Source organism: Schistocerca piceifrons, chromosome 7 (assembly GCF_021461385.2).
Source record: "Schistocerca piceifrons isolate TAMUIC-IGC-003096 chromosome 7, iqSchPice1.1, whole genome shotgun sequence".
NCBI lineage: Eukaryota > Metazoa > Arthropoda > Insecta > Orthoptera > Acrididae > Schistocerca > Schistocerca piceifrons.
This window is the reverse complement of record NC_060144.1, coordinates 98086500-98113315: the sequence shown is the minus strand read 5'-3', so window position 1 is coordinate 98113315 and position 26816 is coordinate 98086500. Positions and strand designations below refer to the sequence as shown.

General features: G+C 45.5%; 1 protein-coding gene across 1 annotated transcript in view; it reads right to left on the bottom strand.

Moving 5' to 3' along the window:
- Positions 1-26816, bottom strand: part of LOC124805476 (furin-like protease 1) — a 231155-nt gene that overhangs the window by 90718 nt on the left and 113621 nt on the right. Inside the window, exons 2-3 of the mRNA XM_047266040.1 lie at positions 19967-20107; positions 438-566 (exon numbers count right to left, since the gene is read on the bottom strand). Of these exons, the coding sequence (XP_047121996.1) occupies positions 438-566; positions 19967-20107 (270 nt within the window). The remainder of the gene's footprint in view (positions 1-437; positions 567-19966; positions 20108-26816) is intronic.

The following is a 26816-nucleotide window of genomic DNA, read 5'->3' as shown; positions in this document are numbered from 1 at the left end:
TGTCCAATCCGGAGACGGCAGAGAACAACTGAGTCCCTAAGCGTGCCCCGTAGGAAGGAAGGAAGAAAGATTCAGGTTTAAAGTCACATCGAGATCGATGTCACTACAGACGGAGGACACGCTCAGAATGTTTCGGGGATGAAAAGGTAACAAACCGTGCCTTTCCAGAGGAACCATGCTGGCACAGCGATTTACGGTAATCTCGGGAAACCAAGAAGAGGACATCCTCGCTCGGTTTCGGTTCCGAACAACATGCAACGGCAAGGTGGGGGTAACGAGTTCAAACAATATGTGCAACACCACGGACTCGTGTTGCGCGCTAAAAGGGACGTGTAATCGGGCACACGCAGCACCGCTGCCTGGGTATGGACGACGGGCAGCCACCCCCAGATGTGAGAGCCGCAGAGCCAGAGCCAGCAGTGTGGGGCGGCACTCACGTAGTTGCGCACGAGGTCGGGGTGCTCCGTCTCCAGGCCGTCGTCCAGGATGGTGACGACGACGCCGCGGCCCGTGATGCCCTCCAACCAGGCGCCCTGCACGTTCATGTCGAGCCCGTGGCCGCGGTTCTGCAACAACGCAAGACGCAGCACGGCAGACCTCAGTCGGACTGAAAGCACACGGTTCACACATACACAAGTCCACTACTGGCCATTAAAATTGTTACACCAAGAAAAAATGCCGATGATAAACAGGTACTCATTGGACAAATATATTATACTAGAACTGACATGAGATAACATTTTCACGCAATTTAGGTGCATAGATCCTGAGAAATCAGTACCCAGAACAACCACCTCTGGCCGTAATAACGGCCTTGATACGCCTAGCCATTGAGTCAAACAGAGCTTGGATGGCGTGTACAGGTACAGCTGCCCATGCAGCTTCAACACGATACCACAGTTCATCAAGAGTAGTGACCGGCGTATTGTGACGAGCCAGTTGCTCGGCCACCACTGACCAGACGTTTTCAATTGGTGAGAGATCTGAAGAATGTGCTGGCCAGGGCAGCAGTCGAAAATTTTCTGTATCCAGAACGGCCCGTATAAGACCTGCAACATGCGGTCGTGCGTTATCCTGCTGAAATGTAGGGTTTCGCAGGGATCGAATGAAGGTACAGCCACGGGTCGCAACACATCTGAAATGTAACGTGCACTGTTCAAAATTCCGTCAATGCGAACAAGTGGTGACTGAGACGTGTAACCAATGGCACCCCATACCATCACGCAGGGTCATATGCCAGTATGGCGATGACGAATAAACGCTTCCATTATGCGTTCACCGCGATGTCACCAAACACGGATCGACCATCATGATGCTGTAAACAAAACCTGGATTTATCCGAAAAAATGACGTTTTGCCATTCGTGCACCCAGGATCGTCGCTGAGAACACCATCGCAACGCTCATGTCTGTGATGCAGCGTCAAAGGTAACCGCAACCATGGTCTCCGAGTTGATAGTTCCTGCTGCTACAAACGTCGTCGAACTGTTCGTGCAGATGGTTGTTGTCTTGCAAACGTCCCCCATCTGTTGACTCAGGGATCGAGACGTAGCTGCAAGATCCGTTACAGCCATGCGGATATGATGCCATCTCGACTGCTAGTGATACGAGGCCGTTGGAATCCAGTACGGCGTTCCGTATTACCCTCTTGAACCCACCGGTTCCACATTCTGCTAACAGTCATCGGATCTCGACCAATGTGAGCAGCAATGTCGCTATACGATAAATCGCAATCGCTATAGGCTACAATCCGACCTTTACCAAAGTCGAAAACGTGATGGTACGCATATCTCCTCCTTACACGAGGCATCACAACAACGTTTCACCAGGCAACGCCGGTCAACTGCTGTTTGTGTACGGGAAATCGGTTGGAAACTTTCCTCATGTCAGCACGTTGTAGGTGTCGCCACTGGCGCCAACCTAGTGTCAATGCTCTGAAAAGCTAATCATTTGCATATCACAGCATCTTCTTCCTGTCGGTTAAATTTCGCATCTGTAGCACGTCATCTTCTGTGGTGTAGTAATTTTGATGACCACTAGTGTATTCATTTCGTCTAGTGATACTGTATCATATCTAATCCTACACATTTAGCCTACCAGTAATACAAAATGGATGTACAGGTTGTTTCAGGAGCAATGTTAAACATATACTGTGTGTAACACATATACGTGCAGATTTTTTATACGTGGTAGCTTAATATGTGAACTCTTCAGTGTGTTTGTTGTTTTTTCTCCGCGTCGAATAGCCTATACACAAACATGTCACAAACTTTACGACCTGATGTTTTCTGCATGGACGGAACTGCATCACTAAGTGGGTTACGCCTGTCAGTTTAGACTATTCGTTTTGTGTCCACGTGTCCACACTTCAAACCTGAACTGTTGCTCAGGTTAAAATAAGCATTAACGGCTTGCTCTAGCCACACGTACTTGGAGGTACTAACCAATCTAAAAACATACGTCTTGCAATGGCTATAATTATTAGTCTGCAGATAACATAAGTACTGATGTAATGTTGTTAAGTACACAATTCTCTGCCACCGAAAGAAATATCTGCACTTATACAGGTTACATCCTGCATCTCAATCACTTATTAACAATAACCTTCAGGGTTCCAGAAGATGACTAGGAAAACACTACATGGAACACAGAAAATAGATATACGTCAGGCAGTAGAGCGTCTCTTTAAGTTTTTTACTCATATTGCCTGGGTGCAATATGGATACCCTTTTCTACACTGTAAAAGCCAATACGCGTGTGGGATTTGTAAAATCCACTGTCAAGGGTGCCAACTAACGAAATGCAAAAATACGCTGCGTGTGATTTGCCTGCACGTTCTGACGCGCCTTCACCTCGCTAAATTGGTTCAAATCGCTCTGAGCACTATGGGACTTAACATCTGTGGTCATCAGTCCCCTAGAACTTAGAACTACTTAAACCTAACTAACCTAAGGACATCACACACATCCATGCTAGAGGCAGGATTCGAACCTGCGACCCTAGCGGTCACGCGGTTCCAGACTGAAGCGCCTAGAAGCGCACGGCCACACCGGCCAGCCGCACCTCGCTACAACTACACAATAGCGTGTATTACGAATCGCAACTTGGAGATATGTCCTATCCGCCGACATTTGTCATTTTGCTGTACGTCTTCAGGTTTTTATGCAGTCACCTTTCGAAACTCAAGAGATACTTAAAAATACCTTTATTATAGGAGTTCTCAGTAGAAAGTAATTCGGAGAAAATATTCCATATGATATGTGTTTAATTTTTATTAGTTGCGAAGATACGGTTGTTAGAATGTAACCCAAACAAATACTCTCGGAACCTGTTAAAGCAAAGGCAAATGTGTAAGTTCAAAGTTGATTTTGATAAAGTAAACTCCTGACCTCTATGTATTTCCAATCTTTCGTTCTAAGGTCGTCTTTGTGATGTTTTTTGTTTTATAAAGGCATCTCTATTCAAAACCCAACAATCAACTGAATCGCTTATTTTTAAAAGGGGACAACTCACAATTGATAAATTATTCATGTCGAAGGAAAAATATTCCACAGTCTGTCTTAAATATTTAATGACGAGCTTCTTTCTGCCGTGTGAAACAACCGAATTTCTGGAATTTGTAAGGATAATAAGAGGTTGAAAAATATTTCTAGCTGCCATGGTGACTTTTTTCACATGGAGTTATCCCCATATAGCACTGGAGTAGGAAGTAAATATATTTTAAGCAGTTATTTAAAAAACAGCAAAGCAAAAGCTTATTTTTTATTAATGAAAATATTTTAAGTGCAATAAATGTAATGTCTGGAGTACATTTACATTATCACCAAGTAAGTTATCGTTACTAAATGTTTTTTAATCCAAACTACTGAACATATTTAATATCATATTTATAATTCTAAGTCCTCACAAAACTAACCTAATTTCATAAAAAGTCAATACAAAATATGTTACAAATGATGATAGCTGCTTGTTAATAAAATATATGAAGTTCATACATAAATGAAGACGAAATACGTTACAGACATGACTATTTCTAATCAGTTTTCAGTCACCTTCACCCGATTCTACTGTAGGCTACGTCTTCAGATTATTACAGAAACTTTATAGTATCCATTTGTAATATACTTCAGTAGTTTCTCAGCATCATGTTCCTTCTTCTTGTTTAAGGGAACTTCCCCACCATATGCCTCTGTTTCACGAAGCCCAATATTCTTGATGGGAAAATATGTCATGACTTTTACTAATGTAAAGGTAAAAACTTCGAGACCTTCGATATAGAGCGTAATATCTACTTGCCTTTTTCTTTTCTGAACTGTAGAAATAGCAAACAAACTAACGGGTAGGAAATTGTACTTTGTCCTATTTTCTAGTGCCTCTTCCCATAGTTTCAGCTGAGACGTCGACCTTTTTGTATAAAAGGATCTATTATGTTTTAAAATTCACTATTTCGATTGCTAAAGCGACCAAGGCGGCTGAAATCGGTGACAAACGACATATGCTGTCCTGGAATAAGTAGTCAGTTGCACTTTCGTAACGTCTCTTTCATGACACCTACGTCGCGATCAGATGATATACAAGAGTGCCCTCAAACGGGAAAATAGTAACAGATTTTATCGAAACTGTCAACGTCTGTTAAGAACAATCACACTATTACCATGTGACTGCGATATTGGCTACTTTATGTATTGTTCAACAGGTGTTCTCTTATGGGGACCAAGTACTGAATGAAATGGCTTAGAAAGCCGCACACTTCATTAGGACCTTTCTTACAGTGGCCCTCACGGCAACAGTAAAGCGTAACTCCATCTGCTGTCATGCTATGTTATCTCAAATGTAAAGACCCATAGCATATTAAAAAGGGATCAAGCACGATCTTTCTTCAGTTTTATCGTTTTTCCATCATTATTTGGAACTTAAAACTCTGAGCTGCCCAACTTAATATTGTAAGTTGAATAGTTTATCAAAGATTTCAACAAAAATTCCGGATTGGTTCAGCATGATTCCAGGTCTACCAACGTGATGACTAGTGGAATTGGGCCCTATTTGAAACAATTACAGATCTAAATCCGCTCTCTACAAGCAGCAAGGCAATGGCTGTCTCTCATCTTAACTCCAAGCGACGTATCTATGGCTCAAGAAAACTCAAAACTAACAAAATCTATAATTCCCCGTTTTGAGGATTTATCTGCTTTTAGTAATAAGCGATTCAATTCGTCTGTCATATTTATGTTTTCGTTTCACACTTCGCCTTACACCATCCCCACCGGTTAAAATTTAAAGGTGTAAAGGTGCTGGTGACCGAGGAAAAAGAAGATTTGAGGCGATCTATCTTCCAGGGCCCCCCATGAACCATGGACCTTGCCGTTGGTGGGGAGGCTTGCGTGCCTCAGCGATACAGATGGCCGTACCGTAAGTGCAACCACAACGGAGGGGTATCTGTTGAGAGGCCAGACAAACGTGTGGTTCCTGAAGAGGGGCAGCAGCCTTTTTAGTAGTTGCAAGGGCAACAGTCTGGATGATTGACTGATCTGGCCTTGTAACAATAACCAAAACGGCCTTGCTGTGCTGGTACTCCGAACGGCTGAAAGCAGGGGGAAACTACGGCCGTAATTTTTCCCGAGGGCATGCAGCTTTATTGTATGATTAAATGATGATGGCGTCCTCTTGGGTAAAATATTCCGGAGGTAAAATAGTCCCCCATTCGGAACTACGGGCGGGGACTACTCAAGAGGATGTCGTTATCAGGAGAAAGAAAACTGGCGTTCTACGGATCGGAGCGTGGAATGTCAGATCCCTTAATCAGGCAGGTAGGTTAGAAAATGTAAAAAGGGAAATGGATAGCTTAAAGTTACATATAGTGGGAATTAGTGAAGTTCGGTGGCAGGAGGAACAAGACTTCTGGTCAGGTGACTACAGGGTTATAAACACAAACTCAAATAGGGGTAATGCAGGAGTTGGTTTAATAATGAATAGGAAAATAGGAATGCGGGTAAGCCACTACAAACAGCATAGAGAACGCATTATTGTGGCCAAGATAAATACGAAGCCCACACTTACTACAGTAGTACAAGTTTATATGCCAACTAGCTCTGCAGATGACGAAGAAATTGAAGAAATGTATGATGAGATAAAAGAAATTATTCAGATAGTGAAGGGTGACGAAAATTTAATAGTCATGGGTGACTGGAATTCGAGAATAGAAAAAGGGAGAGAAGGAAACGTAGTAGGTGAATATGGATTGGGGGAGAGAAATGAAAGAGGAAGCCGTCTGGTAGAATTTTGCACAGAGCATAACTTAATCATAGCTAACACTTGGTTTAAGAATCATGAAAGAAGGTTGTATACATGGAAGAACCCCGGAGATACAAAAAGGTATCATATAGATTATATAATGGTAAGACAGAGATTTAGGAACCAGGTTTTAAATTGAAAGGCATTTCCAGGGGCAGATGTGGACTCTGACCACAATCTATTGGTTATGACCTGTAGATTAAAACTGAAGAAACTGCAAAAAGGTGGGCACTTAAGGAGATGCGACCTGGATAAACTGAAAGAACCAGCGGTAGTACAGAGTTTCAGGGAGAGCATAAGGGAACAATTGACAGGAATGGGGGAAAGAAATGCAGTAGAGGAAGAATGGGTAGGTTTGAGGGATGAAGTAGTGAAGGCAGCAGAGGATCAAGTAGGTAAAAAGACGAGGGCTAGTAGAAATCCTTGGGTAACAGAAGAAATATTGAATTTAATTGATGAAAGGAGAAAATATAAAAATGCTGTAAATGAAGCAAGCAAAAAGGAATACAAACGTCTCAAAAATGGCTAAGCAGGGATGGCTAGAGGACAAATGTAAGGATGTAGAGGCTTATCTCACCAGGGGTAAGATAGATACTGCCTACAGGAAAATTAAAGAGACCTTTGGAGATAAGAGAACTACTTGTATGAACATCAAGAGCTCAGATGAAAACCCAGTTCTAAGCAAACAAGGGAAAGCAGAAAAGCGGAAGGAGTATATAGAGGGTCTACACAAGGGCGATGTACTTGAGGACAATATTGTGGAAATGGAAGAGGATGTAGATGAAGATGAAATGGGAGATACGATACTGCGTGAAGAGTTTGACAGAGCACTGAAAGACCTGAGTCGAAACAAGGCCCCCGGAGTAGACAATATTCCATTTGAGCTACTGACGGCCTTGGGAGAGCCAGTCCTGACAAAACTCTACTATCTGGTGAGCAAGATGTATGAAACAGGCGAAATACCCTCAGACTTCAAGAAGAATATAATAATTCCAACCCCAAAGAAAGCAGGTGTTGACAGATGTGAAAATTACCGAACAGTCATTTTAATAAGCCACAGCTGCAAAATACTAACACGAATTGGAAAAACTAGTAGAAGCCGATTCCGTAGAAATAATGGAACACGTGAGGCAATACTGACCTTACGACTTATCTTAGAAGAAAGAGTAAGTAAAGGCAAACCTGCGTTTCTAGCATTTGTAGACTTAGAGAAAGCTTTTGACAATGTTGACTGGAATACTCTCTTTCAGATTCTGAAGGTGGCAGGGGTAAAATACAGGGAGCGAAAGGCTATTTACAATTTGTACAGAAACCAAATGGCAGTTATAAGAGTCGAGGGACATGAAAGGGAAGCAGTTGTTGGGAAGGGAGTAAGACAGGGTTGTAGCCTCTCCCCGATGTTATTCAATCTGTATATTGAGCAAGCAGTAAAGGAAACAAAAGAAAAATTCGGAGTAGGTATTAAAATCCATGGAGAAGAAATAAAAACTTTGAGGTTCGCCGATGACATTGTAATTCTGTCAGAGATAGCAAAGGACTTGGAAGAGCAGTTGAACGGAATGGATAGCGTCTTGAAAGGAGGATATAAGATGAACAGCAACAAAAGCAAATCGAGGATAATGGAATGTAGTCGAATTAAGTCGGGTGATGCTGAGGGAATTAGATTAGGAAATGAGACACCTAAAGTAGTAAAGGAGTTTTGCTATTTGGGGAGCAAAATAACTGATGATGGCCGAAGTAGAGAGGATATAAAATGTAGACGGGCAATGGCAAGGAAAGCGTTTCTGAAGAAGAGAAATTTGTTAACATCGAGTATAGATTTAAGTGTCAGGAAGTCATTTCTGAAAGTATTTGTATGGAGTGTAGCCATATATGGAAGTGAAACATGGACGATCAATAGTTTGGACAAGAAGAGAATAGAAGCTTTCGAAATGTGGTGCTACAGAAGAATGTTGAAGATTAGATGGGTAGATCACATAACTAATGAAGAGGTATTGAATAGGATTGGGGAGAAGAGAAGTTTGTGGCACAACTTGACCAGAAGAAGGGATCGGTTGGCAGGACATGTTCTGAGGCATCAAGGGATCACCAATTTAGTATTGGAGGGCAGCGTGGAGGGTAAAAATCGTAGAGGGAGACCAAGAGATGAATACAGTAAGCAGATTCAGAAGGATGTAGGTTGCAGTAGGTACTGGGAGATGAAGAAGCTTGCACAGGATAGAGTAGCATGGAGAGCTGCATCAAACCAGTCTCAGGACTGAAGACCACAACAACAACATCTTCCAGGGAATGTTAAGTTCAATGCAGGCGTCAGCTGACGAATGTAAAGTACAGGAGCCCGTCATACTGGAAGGACATGTCCATCCCCATAACCAAAGGAACCTCTTCCCATAATGCTAGAAAAAAATGTTCATATGTGTGTGAAATCTTACGGGACTTAACTGCTAAGGTCATTAGTCCCTAAGCTTACACACTACTTAACCTAAATTACCCTAATGACAAACACACACACCCATGCCCGAGGGAGGACTCGAACCCCCGCCGGGACCAGCCGCACAGTCCATGACTGCAGCGCCCTAGAGCGCTCGGCTAATCCCACGCGGCCATAATGCTAGAAGCCAGTTTTCAACGAAGCCTAGATAATGGGTTATATAAGAAGATGAGGTAACACAACAGGCCCAATCAGCTGATTGTCTGTCACATTACACCACACATTTACAGAGATGTGTTCTGAGAATGTATCTCCACAAAGGTATCTCTGTTTTCATCGGGACGTCGACGTGAGTTACGAGTGTCACTGATAACCTCAAGGGTGAAAGTTACTTCATCAGTAGACAGTATGGGATTACTCGGCGATCTGCAACTAGCAAACAACAAGATTCTTATCTTTTCTGTTGTGACGGGACGTCACAAATGAATTGGGTTCTAAACAGGTGACAAAGCACAGAAATACCGGACTTGTAAACTGTAAACAAGAGCCACTGAGGCCGGCGATGAGATAAGGGCCATGACTTTACACCTGCAACAAAGGAGCCCCTATGGAACACGGACAAACCTCCCCGTTTCCGCGAGAGAAATGCAAAGTTGTGTCATCAGCAGGGAAAGTCAAATCCTCCGTTTCCCTCGACTGTGAACGATTTGTGTACACACTGATTATAGGGAAGCCCACAACAATTAACGCTGATTCGTACCGAGTAACACTGCCACCGTAGTATGACGCCGTGAAGAACGCGACGTGTGTCGAAAATTCAGCAGAGGCATTGTTCTCCTGCACGACAAAGCAACACTCTCTCTATACGGCGCACCGCTTTATTTTAGCATTTACGATAGAAGGTTTGAATTGATATTTTTAAAAATATTGGGAATCTGATACATCGATATTTAAAAAATGTCGTCATGGCTCTCGATATATCGATATACAGACGGAAAAATGTCGACGTTCCGGCCATCAAAATTATCGGCTGCTCACTGTACATATACCGCCTTTTTTTAAAGCTATGCATTTAAGTATTTACTTATTTATTATTACGTATTCTGTACATCAACAAACTAGCAGCCTGCTTATCCTATTTACAGCAAGAATTGAAAGGTAAACAATGCACGTTCACGCTTGGCGAAAGCCACTTTGCTACTATTGATTCATGCATGTAAGTGGTACAATATAATGTGTCCAACGGGTCAGTCATTTGATTAAGTCACACGTCGGATTTCACCGGAACACTTCGTGTCCACGTCCTTGTTTTTCCATTTCTGCCAACGCCAGCGACCTAGTAGCTGTAGTATCAAAATTGCGTGGTGAAGCTAAACGTTGCACTTTCTGTTGGTAGCGCCGAGCGCCTACTACGTCAGCATTTCCCGTCACACGTCTCGGTCCATCGCAAAGACCAATCCTGTCTTTAGATTTTTGTTCATTATTTTCAGCAACTGTTTTTGAAAAAAGAACGCCCGATGTGAAGAAATAGCACATTAGTTGCGTTTAATCTGTTTTTTAACCCAGCTGTTGTGCTGTTTCTTCAAATCGGAAATTTCGTTATTCCGTTCACACTATCATCCCCCAATGCAATCTGGTACTTCTTTTGTGCCACCTATATGTGTTTCACACAGTCAAAGATAAAGCAGTATGTGATGAAAGCTCAGAAAATAGTAAGACTTCTTCATACAGTGAAAGTAAAATTATTTTCTACTACCGTTCCAAAAGAACAGATTCAAATATTTACCGAATATTGTGAAAAAAAAATTAAAGTATCGGCGCTCGATATTCCTATTTTAATATTATATATCGGGGGAAAAACTATAGCCTATACACACTGATATGTTTCGGAAGCTCGCCGCTGTGGCCGAGCGGTTCCAGGCCCTTCAGTCCGTAACCGCGCTGCTGCTACGATCGCAGGTTCCAATCCTGCCTCGGACATGGATGTGTGTGATGTCCTTAGGATAGTTAGGTTTAAGTAGTTTTAAGTCTAGGGGACTAATGCCCTCAGATGTTAAGTCCCATAGTGCTTAGAGCCATTTGAACCATTTTTTGTGTTTCGGAAAAAGTATCTATATATCGATGTTTCATCAGTAGCCTTAGTTTTGCAATCCCGCGTCCGGCCATCCTGGTTTAGGTTTTCCGTGATTTCCCTAAATCCCTCCAGGCAAATGCCGGGATGGTTCCTTTGAAAGGGCACGGCCGACTTCCTTCCCCGTCCTTCCCTAATCCGATGAGACCGATTACCTTGCTGTCTGGTCGCCATCCCCAAACAACCCAACCGCAAACCCTTAGATTTGAAGCATCCGCCATACAGCCCAGATGTGTCTCCTTGCGATTACCCTATTTTTGGCAAGATGAAAGAACATGTAGATGGGGAAGAGATTTTCCAATTATAGCGACATTCACGAAACTGTGACCAAGGAGTGCATTTCTGTAGTCGACAATCTGAAGTACTCGTATAACTTTCCGACCGTCTTTGCAGAGACTTGGGGACTACGCTAAAAAATAGTGTGTGTCACTTTGACGTGTGGTGCAACATTTAATAAAAGCTACTTTTTCTGCGAGAGCAACATTTAACTTCGTTTTTGAAGTTCCATAGTAAAATGGGAGTGTAATCAAGTCTTGTAGCATAACAGTGTGTCTATAAAAAAATGGCTCTGAGCACTATGGGACTCAACTGCTGAGATCATTAGTCCCCTAGAACTTAGAACTAGTTAAACCTAACTAACCTAAGGACATTAAAAACATACATGCCCGAGGCGGGATTCGAACCTGCGACCGTAGCGGTCTTGCAGTTCCAGACTGCAGCGCCTTTAACCGCACGGCCACTTCGGCCGGCGTGTGTCTATAACAGCTCCCACTGATGAAGGCACAACGATGCTTGAATACGTCTGCGTGGAAAAGGGAAAAAGAAAATTTGATGCCATGCGGCCGTCAGAGTCAGACACCATATTTATCTCGTAATCATGGGGAAAAAGCCTCACGACATGAACTTCCAAAATGGTTCAAATGGCTCTGAGCACTATGGTGGGACTTAACTTCTGAGGTCATCAGTCCCCTAGAACTTAGAACTACTTAAACCTAACTAACCTAAGGATATCACACACATCCATGCCCGAGGTAGGATTCGAACCTGCGACCGTACCGGTCGCGCGGTTCCAGACCGTACTGCCTAGAATCGCTCGGCCACACCAGCCGGCAGGAACTTACAAATTCAGCAAGATTATTACTGAAGAATTCTCCACGCACTACAGACAAACAATATAAAATGCGAGACACTGAAATTACAGGCTCCAGAGTTTGTAGCCGTGAAGCAGCTCTAGACGGGAAGCACGCACCTGGACCCAAAGGCGGCACAGCTGCCCCTTGTGACTGACGCACCGTCTCAGTGTCAAAGGGGACCGCAACTACCCTTATCATCTTCGATTTCATCCAGACTTGTGGTGTACGTAGGGCTTGGCCACAAATGAACGTGACAGTATGAGAACTCCAGATCGCAAAGCATATAGAGAAAACAGCATTTTGCCACGGGTCGGGCAAGGCACGTTCTATTCTCTTACGATAGTTTCCAGGTAGCGGTTGGCGCAGTGGAAACGGTACGGAACACAAAGCCGATACTTGTGGGGTCGAATCCGACCGGAGAGTCATTTTTTTTTCTTTTTTAAGCAAAATTTTTACGCCAGTTACACTGCAAAATGGCTGTGAGTACTATGGGACTCAACTTCTAAGGTCATTAGTCCCCTAGAACTTAGAACTACTTAAACCTAACTAACCTAAGGAGATCACACACATCCATGCCCAAGGCAGGATTCGAACCTGCGACCGAAGCTGTCGCGCGGTTTCAGACTGTAGCGTCTAGAACCGCTCGGCCACCCATGCCGGCGTTACACTGCAAATATACCAAAAAAAATATTCAATATGTTGTATTTTTCAAAATATTTTCATAGAAGACATGGAAAGGCAAAGGAAAGTATGGGATTGTAGATCAACTTCCAAGAAAATATTCTAATTATAACGCCTATATGGAGTCCGTAAATAACTTTCCAAGAAGGAGTTGCACCTGCAGCGTCCAATCGAACAGGTAGGTCGAGAACGTCATCGAAATTCTTTTTATTTTATCGTCAAATACAGTGAAATATTTACATCTCTGTGTTGTGTTTCCAGGTTGTCAGTACCAATCGGCTTCTAACGGAACTCTGGACCATCCAGTGCAAAACTGGTTCTCGCGAAACGACAGAATACGAACAAAGTAACCAATTCGTGTACAGCCCAACCTGATATAGCCCCCTCTGAAAAACAGTCCACGTGTGCCTACAAAAAAATACTGACCCTCTTGGACAGAAGATCCAAAAGTACGTGGCAACATATAGGTATGTCGCCATTACGTAACAAAATCTGACACACAACAACCATATATAAAAAATTTTTACTGATGTGATGAAACCCTATATGCAGGACAACAAATTTCTTCTGTTAACTAACTCGGGGGAAGAGCAAACAAATCCGTAATATTACACTGAAATTTTGCAAGATAAAAAAATGATTGCCATAGTGCAGTATTTATCTGATTCGCAACAAATCCGCTCTGCTACCACGATGTCTATTTTTCAGATTACTTAAAGAGTTTCATCAAGTTGCTTCAAAACTCCTCTTATCTCATCGACAGATGACAAGAAATTAAACCCCGCAAAGATCGCATCATAACTGATTCCATGGTACATCACCAGACATCCTGTCCAATATTTAGCGAAATGATGCATTACGCGCAAATTGCTGCCAAACCGTGCAACGTGAGAGAAACTAATGTAAACCAATATTGTCTCCCTGTAGAATCTTTAGAACAACTGCCTAATTGTAAAAAAGCACCGTTCATAGCGTGTGGAAGATGTCGAGAAAATTACTACTTCCCCCGTTTTTACGATGGAATATCACCCCAACGCGTGCAAATCTTAAAGTGTAAAATAGTGCACGTAATTTCACATACGAATTTCGCATGCACGCTCTACAATGATTTCCTGGAAACATGTTTGTAAACCCAAATTTTCCCTTGCCTTCCCTTTTCATGTCCACGAAAATATTAATAAGTACAAAGTGTTGAGCATTATTTAGATTATTTACAGTGTAAGGAACGTAAAATTTGAAAATAAAACATTTCCACCTAGCTATTCCACTTACGACGCTACGAATACCGTTCTGTCATCCTTCCGTTGCACCACCCGTGCCTGAAAGCCATGCTAACGTAATTAATTGGCTCGTGCCGCGCCCGACCTGCGCGAAAGTGCATCTGGAACTTCCATTTGCACGACTTTTATTTCTGGACAAGCGCTGCATTTACTAAAAGTCTGGACGCAGTCGGTGGTGACGAGGAAGCGCGGCCCCCTTGTCAGTGCAGGGTCGTACCATTCAAGTGAATTCGCGTGTGCTGGCTTACTTGCTCGCTTCTCTTTGCATAACAAGGGCGCCGCCACTCATCCCCACGTTTTCGCAAAATGCGGGCGACATTTGACATTCGCCGCAGCGACAGCCGCAGCAGCTTTCGGCTGGAGCAGTTGCGCTTCCAGTTAACCTGACAAAAAGCAGCCGACACGACGCGAAGCGACGCGATGGCAGCGCCAGCTGTTGCCAGTCATCCGAACAGCCGGCGCCGCGAGCGAATGGGCGGGAACAGCAGGAGAGCGCCGTCTTTTGAACAAACAGCGATATTCTGTAAAAATTCCCCTTCTGTAATACTCCAACCCGGACTGTCTAGTGTGCATTCTTTATATTTTTAACCTGAAATTTCTGGCTATAGACAGTACCAACAAACTGTGTCAGTTCCAATATCTCTTATTTCCTTCCTTAGTCCTTTCATTTAGCATCATTTTCTATTTTTGTAGACGATTTAATTACACGTAACGTTTCAATAATTTCATTTCTTTATGCCGAGAGATGTGTGTCATGCAGCACGACCCTTATTGACATTTTCCACTTACATAAACATTCCCGAAACCAGGAAATTGTATTTGGCGCTAATACTTTCCCTCGCATTATCATTTCTCCATTTACTGATCTGTTGTCGAATGGTGAATGGAAGAATGATTGTAAGTAAGCTCTAATTTCTTAATTTAGTCGTCATAGTCAGAATTTCGCCCCACTCTTTTCAGAATGTGCGGTTTACGAACGTTACCGGTAAACTTTTCTATTATCCATAACGCCTATCTTGTCACGTCTACGAATGTATTTTGCACAGCATCATCGTAACGCTCTCCGGTGTACTAAACGAACTCTTCGTTGTATTTTCTTTATCTCTTCCGTTAATCCAATATGGGAAATACTTAAAGACGCACCAGCAATACTCTACAATCAGCAGAATGTTTTGAGGTACTTCCCACGTAGACGATAATATCTGCTTACCATTCGTGCAATGAATCTCAACCTGCTGTTTGTACAGCTACACTGAAGCGCCAAAGATACTGGTACAGGCACGCGTATTCAAATACAGAGGTATGTAAACAGGCAGAATACGGCGCTGCAGCCGCAACGGCGATATAAGACGTCTGGCACAGTTATTACATCGGTTACTGCTGTTACAACGACAAGTTATCAAGATTTAAGTCAGTCCGAACGTCGTGTTATATTCGGGACACGAGCGATGGGACAAAGTATCACCGAGGTAGCGATGAAGTGGGGAATTCCCCGTACGACCATTCCACGAGTATTCCGTGATTATCAGGAATCCATTAAAACATTAAATCTCCGACATCGGTGCGGCCGGAAAAAGATCCTGCAAGAACGGGACCAACGACGACTGAAGAGAATCCTTCAAAGTAACAGGAGTGCAACACTTCGCCGGCCGTTGTGGCCGAGCGGTTCTAGGCGCTTCAGTCTGGAACCACGCGATTGCTACGGTCGCAGGTTCGACTCCTGTCTCGGGCATGGATATGTGTAATGTTCTTAGGTTAGTTAGGTTTAAGTAGTTCTAAGTTGTAGGGCACTGATGATATCAGATGTTAAGTCCCATAGTGCTCAGAGCCATTTGAATTTTTTTGCAACACTTCCTCAAACTGCTGCAGATTTCAATGGTGGGCCATCAACAAGTGTCAGCATGCGAGCCTTTCAACGAAACATCACCAATATGGTCTTTCGGAGCTATCAACACCGAAATTGGGCTATTGACGACTGGAACCATGTTACCTGGTCGGAAGGTCTCGTTTCAAATTGTACCGAGCGGATCGGCATGTACTGGTATGGAGACAACTTCATGAATCCATGGACCATGCATGTCAGAAAGGGACTGTTCAAGCTTGTGGAGGCTCTGTGATGGTGTGAGGCGTGTGCAGTTGGGAATTATACGGGGTCTTGATACGACTCTGACAGGTGACACGTACGTAAGCATCCTGCCTAATCACCTGTATCCATTCATGCCCATTGTACATTCCGACGGACATGGACAGCCCTGCAAGATTCATGGTTTCAGTTCCCTCCAGCACTACTGCACTGCATTAACTGAGTCCATGCTACGTCGTGTTGCGGCACTCCTGCGTGCTCGTGAGGTCCGTGCACGGTATTAGGCAGCTGTACCAGTTTCTTTGGCTCTTCAGTGTAGGATCCACTCTGCTCATGCTGGATGGGGAAGGGGCTGCAAATGCCTGGAAATCACTCAACTGGGTCACGACCTCCAGACGATATAACACATGAGGTTGCAACACATGCAAAATTTTTAAACCTGGAACATTCATACGCTGGTGATAACGGAGATCGACCAGCTCGTGAGTTGCGAAAATTTAACACAGACGCTGCTGCCTTGAGTGAACATGGATGGGCTACCCATCTGGTCGTAGCTACACTTGGAGATTCGTTTGCCATCACAAAGGATCATGCTCTCCTTGACGAACTACTTCTGAATAATTAGAAGGCTCATTTGATACTCGACTCACTGTTAACAAATAAACTCCGGTAGGATAAAATATTATTTTTGGGGGATCTCAATGGTAGTGTTAGTAAGGAGACTACGTTGTGGCCCGATACCACTTGGAAAGAGGGAATAAGTAAGATCAATGTCAACGAAATTCTTTTTCAATGCCTGGAACATGACCTTATCATGATAAACACTGACTTCTGCCAGAAAGACAAGTTCAAAACAGCCTGGAAACACCCAAGGCGAAGCATTGGCACATGAGATTCCTGGACCAGAGCGATTTACTGGTCGCGGGAGTTTTGACTCGTGCTTATAATTGTTGGACTGGTCATAGGTTGGTTATCCGTAATTACCTTACTTTTCCCTCCGAAACTAGACAGACAGGAGTCAAACGAGGAAAAACGGTTGAAACAAAACCAAGTATTAACTCTCTTCGTCAAATCCCCAAACAAAACCTTTCCCAAAGCTACTGAAGAACAATGGCCGATTTCAGTAGATCTCTGAGCCTCTAAAGAGGCAGTTAGCTACACTTCGAGAAGATATCAATGCTGGTTTGATGGAACCTACTTTAAAATTAAAAGCCTTAGTGACAGGAAGAGGCAAGCTCGCATTCCCATACAGAAGGACACCAATTCAACCCCTTAAGAAACAATAATTCGTAACAGCCGAAGCTGACGTTCAAAGAATATCTCGGACCTGTGGATGAATGGTGCAAAACATAATCACTTGAAACGCAGAACATAGATGACACTAACAACACTCGGGCATTTTCCAGCGCCCCAACAACCAAGTACAGTGCAACCATCCAAGGCCTAAATTCCTTATGATTCACAGATGGCACTAGACCTCTTGAGAGTTGTTCCTCTTGACAGTTGCTCCAACAACTACTATGTGAGGAGCATTTGCAGAAACTACTAAACAGGCACACGTACTTTGAGGAAAATTATTCAATACAATTTCTCAAAGACACACTCAGTATCAACTCTACGATGCTCCTTCTTTTCAGGAACTCGAAGATACCATACGTTAGCTGAAGAACAACAAAACAGCTGGTATAGATGGGATTCCTGCAGGGCTCTACAAGAAAGGAGAGTCTAAGCTCACAACACATGCACCTGCTTATAATCAAGATATGGGATGCGGAAACCATTCCAGCTAACTTACTATATTCAAAATGCGGAATAAAGCCGCCTGTGACAACTGCACTGGAATGTCCCTACTTTCTGCTCCTGGGAAAATCCGTGCCATAATTTTATCCAACCGCCTAATGCCCCTTGCTGAAGATACCCTGCCAGAAGACCACGAGAATGTGCTTTCATAGATCCCATCAAAACTCTCGATTCTCTTAGCCGTCAACTCTTTCGAGGGTCCTAGACTTAACGGGATCGACTCCTAAACGTATGCAAATACTTCGCCTGCTAAATGACACCATTAACGTCACCAACTTCAGCAATTTTAGTAGTCCCAGAGGAGCTTCGAAAACGAATTGGAATTAATCAAGGATGTCTGATGCATTTATTTAATTTCAGTAGTTACTGGAACTTGACTATAATTCGATGAAGGAAACTGCCATCGAAGATTAAACAGTATACAGGACAAATGCTTCTTCAAACTTAGTAGTCCGAGCTACAGCGAAGGTAATGAGAACCTCTGTCATCAAACTCCAGAACGCAAATGATAATGTTGTTATGGCTAACTCAAGGAAGCCCTTCACCCAATTCTGAATGGATTCCATGAGGCACATATGAGCATCGGCTCACAAGTGCCTCATGCCTCATGATACCATTGGGAAAATTCAAATGTTATATCTTCGCAAAATACCATTACACACATCGATTCATAACTTTCAGTGGTGAAATGCTGAGCTCTTTTCTTGTTGTTTTGTAGTCTTCTGTGGACTAAATGAGGTACTGACACTGAAATACACTATTGCATAAGATATGACAGCAAAGCCTGTAGGCGTACCCCTGGCAGGACCTTTGAAAACCATAACTCCAGCGCAGTGACCAATCTCCTTGGCTATCAGAACACCATTATACGAACTCTTACTTATGGGTCTAACACCTAGCTAACCTACAGAAAGCATATGAAGCTTCTCGAGAAATATCGTCAGCACTACAAGTCCTGAAAGTGCAATTTCGAGGGTCTGGCCATATTACCCGAATTCCCAGCAGGCGTCTGCCAAAACAAATAATGTATTCCGGACTCAAATATGGGAATCGAAAACAACTATGGCAACTGAAACTTTACAAGGGCGTTCTGAAATCAGACTTTAATAACTAGATGCTATCATTTGGGAAACGACTGATTCCGATCGTCCAACGTAGTTTCTGAATATTTATAAGAGCTCACAATATTTCGAACAACGTTGGCGAAGACTAAGATTGAACAAGTAGAATAGCAAGGTAGGGGAGGAAATGTCACGATAAAAAATCCGCAGCAGCCGGTGGCTCAAAAAATGGCTCTTAGCACTATGGGACTTAACTTCTGAGGGCATCAGTCCCCTAGAACTTAGAACTGCTTAAACCTAACTAACGTAAGGACATCACAAACATCCATGCCCGAGGCATGTGCAGTGCAACTGTAGCGGTCGCGCGGTTCCAGACTGTAGCGCCTAGAACCGCTCGGCCACTCCTGCCGGCGGACGTTAACTCACTCCAGTAAAAGGTGCGGTTCCAGGCTTGGTCTCTTCTATCTTATAAAGGAGCATGGCTCTCTGGGGAGATAAATAAATACTCGTTAGTGAGACAATGCCTATGATTATTATGAATATCTTGTTATGCACAGTGATAATCGCTGTTGTAAAAGTGGAACAATATTTGAGTTTCCAGAAAGAGATTTTCACTCTGCAACGGAGTGTGCGCTGATATGAAACGTCCTGGCAGATTAAAACTGTGTGCCGGACCGAGACTCGAATTCGGGACCTTTGCCTTTCGCGGGCAAGTGTTCATCATCTGAGCTACCCCAGCACGACTCACGCCCCGTCCTCACTGCTTTAATTCTGCCACTACCTCGTCTCCAAGTGATGAGCACTTGCCCGCGAAATGCAAAGGTCGCGAGTTCGAGTCTGGGTCCGGCACACAGTTTTAATCTGCCAGGAAGTTTCAAGATTTGAGTTGTCAGTGGATGAAAAGTCGGCGAGACACTGGTACTATGCGTTTCCATTATCCCTTAGCGTTGAGCAGGGGTGGCAAATGAAGTGGGCTTAAGTGACAGCTTCTCGGCGTTCACAGCATGCTCAGACGTTTCAGACGCACAGCACGCAAACAATCCCAGAAGCAATGATAGACAATGTGACTGACTCACCAGGTACCACATCTGCTGCCAGCGTGGGTCGTTGAGCAGCACCGTCTGGCGGTAGTTGCGGCCGGGCCTCAGCTGCATCGACAGCGGCAGCAGGTCGCGCTTGGGGCGCGACAGCACCACCTGCTGCTTGGCCCACTTCACCTGCAACAAGCGGAGGGCGAGCGGTCAGCACTCGACGTAACGCTTAGCACGCATGTCTGTACCTTCAATTTTGATAGCGATATGACTTATGTTTTCCACATCCCGCTAGGTGAATACCGGGCTGGTCCCCAAGTTCTGCCTCAATTACACGACTCACGGACGTTTGAAAACGTTCGCACTATTTCATGACTTGCACTAGACGTATACTGCTGCGGTACACTACTTCCGTCCCGGGGGGGTTCGAGATTGCGGCAGAACCGGCATCCGGCCACCCTCTGCAATTAACACTGCCAAATCCGTCATAACAAAGCCGACCCCGCGTTGGAGCGGGACAAAGGCCAAAGAACGAAACGAAACGAAATAGCGATATGACTTATCATTTAAACAACAAAAAAATAAAAAAAGCTTATCTGGCTAGGTTTTGGGGGAAAGAAGGAGGAGGAATAATCCAAATCGATCCGTATTAGGCCGAATCCATCGTTTTCGGCGTTTCTACACTCACTAATGTTAGTTCATACAACACTGCGCTCCTATGGGTTTGTTGGGAATGGGGCGACATAAAAATAAGATTCGATTCCATGGTTTTTGTTTTTCTTTTTTTTGTTTTGGTTTTCAGGCGCAAAATTGCTATGGTCATTAGCGCCCGGTCTGTGACTTAGGAAACGGTAAAAAACGAAAATGGAAACCAGCAGCAATGGAAACGAAACTCAAAAAATTGGAGAAACTAAAAGCAGAAGGAAAGCTTAAAAATCCACTACAGAAAGGGGTTGGTTGTCCCCAAAAAGAGCTTCAAATGACTGACGTCATCTCGCTGGCACTAATAAACTCGAGAACGCGATCGGCCGAGCGCGTGTCATCTGCTAAAATGGACGATATATCAGGCGACAGCTGTAGACGCGCGCGTAACGGAGTAAAATAGGGGCACTCAATTAAAAGGTGTCTTACCGTCCACAGCTGAGAGCAGTGCGGACAGAATAGGGGAGGATCGCCGCTTAAAAGATGTCGATGGCTACAAAGACAGTGCCCTATCCGGAGTCTAGTTAAAATTACCTTCTCCTGACGACGAGTTCGGGAGGAAGAAGTCCAAGCACAGGGAAGCGCTTTCACGCCCCGCAATTTATTATGGGGAAGTGTCGACCAATGTGCGTGCCATAAAAGAACAACACGACGACAAAAACACTCCGTAGATCGGCGAAGGGAATCGTGCGAATAGCTGGCCGAAGAAGAGAGACTACAGCCTTGGCCGCTATATCGGCCGCGTCATTTCCACAGATACCAACGTGTCCTGGGAGCCAGAGGAACGCCACCGAGACGCCCCCCAAGTGGAGCAAGTGCAGGCAGTCCTGAATCCGGTGGACCAGAGGGTGGAGAGGGTAGAGAGCTTGGAGACTGAGGAGAGAGCTGAGAGAATCGGAACAGATAACATACTGTATCCGCTGATGGCAGCGGATGTATTGGACAGCCTGGAGAACAGCGTAAAGCTCCGCAGTATAAACCGAACACTGGTCGGGAAGCCGAAATTGATTTGGGGTGTGGCAAATGGCTCTGAGCACTATGGGACTTAACATCTATGGTCATCAGTCCCCTAGAACTTAGAACTACTTAAACCTAACTAACCTAAGGACATCACACAACACCCAGTCTTCACGAGGCAGAGAAAATCGCTGACCCCGCCGGGAATCGAACCCGGGAACCCGGCCACGGAACGCTACCGCACGACCACGAGCTGCGGACGATTTGGGGTGTCGCCAACAATATAGGCACTCCCTACACCTAACTATGTTTTCGAGCCATCAGTGTAAATAAATGTGGCTTCCTTCATTTGTGCACACAGAGCAGCAAATTCCCGACGATAAACAAGTCAAGGGGTACCATCCTTGGGAAACTGACAAAGGTCACGGAGCAGGCAGATCCGGGGACGGAGCCAAGGCGGTGCTGTACCCCAAGTTGTCAAGAAGGTTTTAGGAAAGCGGAAGGAAAGAGAATGGAGTAGTTGACGGAAGCGGATTCCCGGTGGTAGTAGGGAGCAAGGGCGGCCTGCATACCCTACATCCAAGGAGGCGTCGAAAAAAATGTCATGGGCCTGATTTACAGGCGTGGAAGACAGATGGCTAGCATAACGACTCAGAAGGACTGCTCGCCGATTGGACAGCGGAGGTTCAGCAGTCTCAGCATAAAGGCTTTCCACAGGGCTGGTGTAAAAAGCTCCAGACACTAAACGTAATCCACGGTGGTGGATACAGTCGAGACGCCGAAGAATAGACGGCCGAGCAGAGGAGTAAACTATGCTTCCATAGTCCAATTTCGAGCGCACTAAGACGCGATAGAGGCGGAGAAGGACCACTCGGTCCGCTCCCCAGGAGGTACCATTCAGGACACGGAGGGTGCTGAGGGATCGCAGACAGATAGGAAATGTGGGTGGACCAGCACAGTTTTCTGTCAAACATAAGACACAAGAATTTAGCGATGTCCGACAACGGAAGGTTGACAGGTCCTAGATGTAAGGAGGGTGGAAGAAACTCCTGACGACGCCAAAAATTAACACAAACGGTCTTACTGGGAGAAAAGCGGAAGCCGGTTTCGATGCTCCTAGAGTGGAGGCGATCGAAACATCCTTGAAGACGTCGGTCAAGAAGGCTGGTCCGTTCAGAGCTGTAGTAGATCGCAAAATCGTCCACAAAGAGGGAGCTTGAGACATCGGGAAGGAGACAGTCCATAATTGGATTTATGGCAATGGCAAACAGTGCAACACTTACCACGGAGCCCTGGGGTACCCCGTTTTCTTGGGAGAAAGTACGGGAGAGAGTAGTGTTCACCCGCACTCTAAATGTGCGCTCTGCCATAAATTCGCGAAGAAAAAGTGGCAGCCGACTTCGAAAGCCCCAAGAGAACAGTGTGCGGAGGATGCCTGTCCTCCAACAGGTATCGTATGCTCTCTCCAGATCAAAAAATATTGCTACTGTTTGGCGTTTCCGGAGAAAATTGTTCATGATATGAGTGGAGAGAGCAACAAGATGGTCAACTGCAGAACGATGCTTTCGGAAACCGCATTGGCCAGGTGTTAAAAGACTGCGGGACTCCAGCCACCAAGCTAAACGGCAGTTCACCATACTCTCCAAAACCTTACATACACTACTCGTGAGAGAAATGGGGCAATAGCTAGAGGGGAGATGTTTGTCCTTTCCAGGTTTCGGACAGGAACGACGATAGCTCCCCGCCATCGTCTGCGAAAGGTATTGTCGGTCCAAATTCGATTATAAAGCGAAGGAGGTAACGCAGACTATGGTATGATAAATGCAGCAACATTTGGATGTGGATACCATCGGGTCCTGGGGCGGAGGAGCGAGAAGAAGAGAGTGCATGTTGGAGTTCCCGCATGGAGAAAACAGTATTATGGCTTTCGCGATTTTGAGAGGAGAAAGCAAGTGGTTGCGCTTCCGCTGCACGTTTCGTCGGGAGAAACGCTGGCGGGTAATTTGAAGAGCTCGAAATCTCAGTAAAGTGTTGACCCAATGAGTTAGAAATTGCGACGGGGTCCACTAAAGTTTCATGCGCGACAGTAAGCCCAGAGACCGACTCCTAACTTCCGAGGAGGGAGTGAAGGTTTTAAATGAGCTAATAGCGGATGACGCGACGGCATCGCGCACGGGACTGATAGCGGATACAGTTGGCCAAAGTTGGATGGTGGCGGAAAACACGAAGAGCACGTCGCCGCTCACGTATTGCGTCACGGCATGTCTCGTTCCACCAAGGAACTGGGGGGCGCTGGGGCAATTCGGAGGTGTGTGGTATTGAACGTTCCGCAGCTGTAAGAATAACGTCTGTAATATGAGTGACCTCATCGTCGACGCTAGGAAAGTGACGGTCATCGAATGTCGCAAGAGACGAAAAAAGTGTCCAATCGGCTTGGGCAAACTTCCAGCGTCTCGGGCGCAAATATGGCAGTTGTGGCTGCAGTCGAAGGGCACGTGGAAAGTGGTCACTCGAGTGTGTATCAGCAAGGACGAACCATTCGAAGCGCCGAACTAGCGGAACAGTACCGACCGAAAGGTCCAAATGAAAGAAACTTGTCGTGGAGGCAGACAAAAATGTAGGGTCCCCAGTGTTGAGGCAAACAAGACCCGCATGGTGGAAGACGTCTAGCAATAGTGAGCCACGCGGACATGAATGTGGAGATCCCCAAAGCGGATGGTGGGCATTAAAGTCCCCAACCAGCAAATAGGGGGGTGGAAGCTGACCAAGAAGATGAAGGAGTTCAGCTCGTGCCATTGATGTGGACGATGGAATGTATACAGTACAAAGAGAGAAGGTGTATCCAGAAAGGGAATGACGGACAGCGACTGCTTGGAAGGAAGTGTTTAAGCGGATTGGGTGATAATGGAGAGTATCATGGAGAAGAATCATGAGTCCTCCATGTGCTGGAGTGCCTTCAACAGAGGGGAGATAAATTCGGACTGACTGAAAATGGGGAAGACAAAGCGGTCGTGGGGACGCAGCTTTGTTTCCTGAAGAAAGAAGATGACCGACGAGTAGGATCGTAGGAGGATCGTCAATTCATCCCGATTGGCTCGAAGGCCGCGGATATTCCAATGGATAATGGACATAGGGCGGACAGAAAATCGAAGAATGTGACCACGGTTGCCGTCAACTCAACGACTGTTCGGAGCTTGCGACCGACAGCGTGGAACGGCACTCAGTCGAAGGCAAAAGATCCTGATCCACAGGTTGTTCAGGATCAGCTCCTGCCACCAGCGATCGGCTGGTTGATCGGCCGCCAGCAGTGCGCCTCGGCGGCACAGAAGACGGCCGAGGGCGGTTACCGCCAGGTGGTGCTGTAGATGAGACACGCCGTGGCGGAGAAGGAGAGGAACTGCGTTTCTTATTAGCTTTCTCGGAAACATGATGTTTAGATGAAGGAGGAACTGATGGTTGTGAAGTTGGGGCGCGTAAAAAATCTTCACGAGTATGCTCGTTTTTCGAAGTCTTGGTGTCTGACTTTTGGGCTCGAGATTTAGCAGAACCCGATGAAGGGTGAGCCATAGATTGAGCAGGCGAAAGTGGGGAGGTTGAACGGGCGATCTTCGCTCTGGCCGACCTGACGACCGTATCACTAAAGAAGAGATCACAAGTCTGCGTGGCCGCCTCCTTTGTTGGCCGAGGAGAGGCAAGGACAGTGCTGTATTTTCCTGTCTGAGGGACAGTGGACTTTCGACTTGCGAATAATTTTCGAGCAGCAAAGGTCGACACTTTTTCCTTGATTTCCTGAATGAGCTTTTCGTCTTTAAAAATGGGGCAATCTCGAGAGGAAGCAGCGTGGTCACCCATACAGTTGATGCAACGAGGGGATGGAGGTGGACAAGCACCCTCATGGGCATACTTGACACACGTAACACATTTGGCCGGGTTGGAACAGGACTCGCTGGTGTGATTGAACCGCTGGCACCGATAGCAACGCGTAGGGTTTGGGACGTAGGGGCGAACGGAAATTATCTCATAGCCCGCTTTTATTTTCGATGGGAGTTGAACTCTGTCAAATGTCAAGAAGACAGTACGGGTTGGAACGATGTTCATGTCAACCCTTTTCATAACTCTATGAACAGCCGTTACGCCCTGGTCAGGCAGGTAGTGCTGAATTTCTTCGTCAGACAATCCGTCGAGGGAGCGTGTATAAATGACTCCACGTGAGGCATTTAAAGTGCGGTGCGCTTCAACCCGGACAGGGAAGGTGTGGAGCAGTGAAGTACACAGCAAAATTTTGTGCCTGGAGGGCACTGACTGTTTCTAACAACAAGGTCCCATACCGTAATCTGGAACAAGACTTTACAGGACCTGCAATTACGTCGACACCTTTCTGAATAATGAAAGGGTTAACCGTGGAGAAGTCGTGACCTTCGTCAGACCGAGAAACAACAAGGAACTGTGGCAACGATGGAAGAACTGTCTGTCGCTGAGACTCAGTGAACTTACGCTTGTGAGCAGACATAGTGGAAGGTGAGGAAACCATTGCGGAAGAATCCCCCGTTATTACCGGTATCTCCGATGGCGCGCTCCTCCCTTGGGGGGCCCTCTCTGAGGGCACTCCCGTCTTAGGTGATTGTTCACACCTCAGGTCACACCTCCCGACAAACGGACGGAGGGACCAATCGGCACTTTCGGAAGGTATCAGATCGGGTAATCACCACTCCCTGGGCCTGGCCGTTACCAGGGGGTACGCACGTGTCCTACCTGTCTACCCGGGGCGGGGAATTACGCGTTACCCCGTCACTGGCTACGCACGAAAATGCGTGGGTTGGCCTTCAGACACGCACAGGGAGGAAGAAAGAGAAAGGGAAAAACAAAGAAAGGGAAAGGAAAGAAGAGAGGTCTCAAACGCCGCAGCGGAGAAAAGGGTGAAGAGAAGAGGTAAGGAAAAGGGAAGGACAATGGAAGGATGAAGACATACAAGCAGAGAAGGCGAAGAATGTGCCTACGTCCGGAGACGGACGCTCGTAAATGTAACGCAAACCATACTCCCAGAGGGGGAGAAAGGGAAGGAAAGAGCCAGAGGTGAGGGGAAGGGGGGCGAAGATGGGTATAGGGAAGGATGCGGAAAAGGGAGGTATGCAGCCTGGAAAGGAAGGAGTGCCACATTAGCTCAGGGTCCCGTGCTCACTATGCACGTATCCACAAAAGAGTTGTGGACCCCCTGGGGGGCGATTCCTTGGTGTGC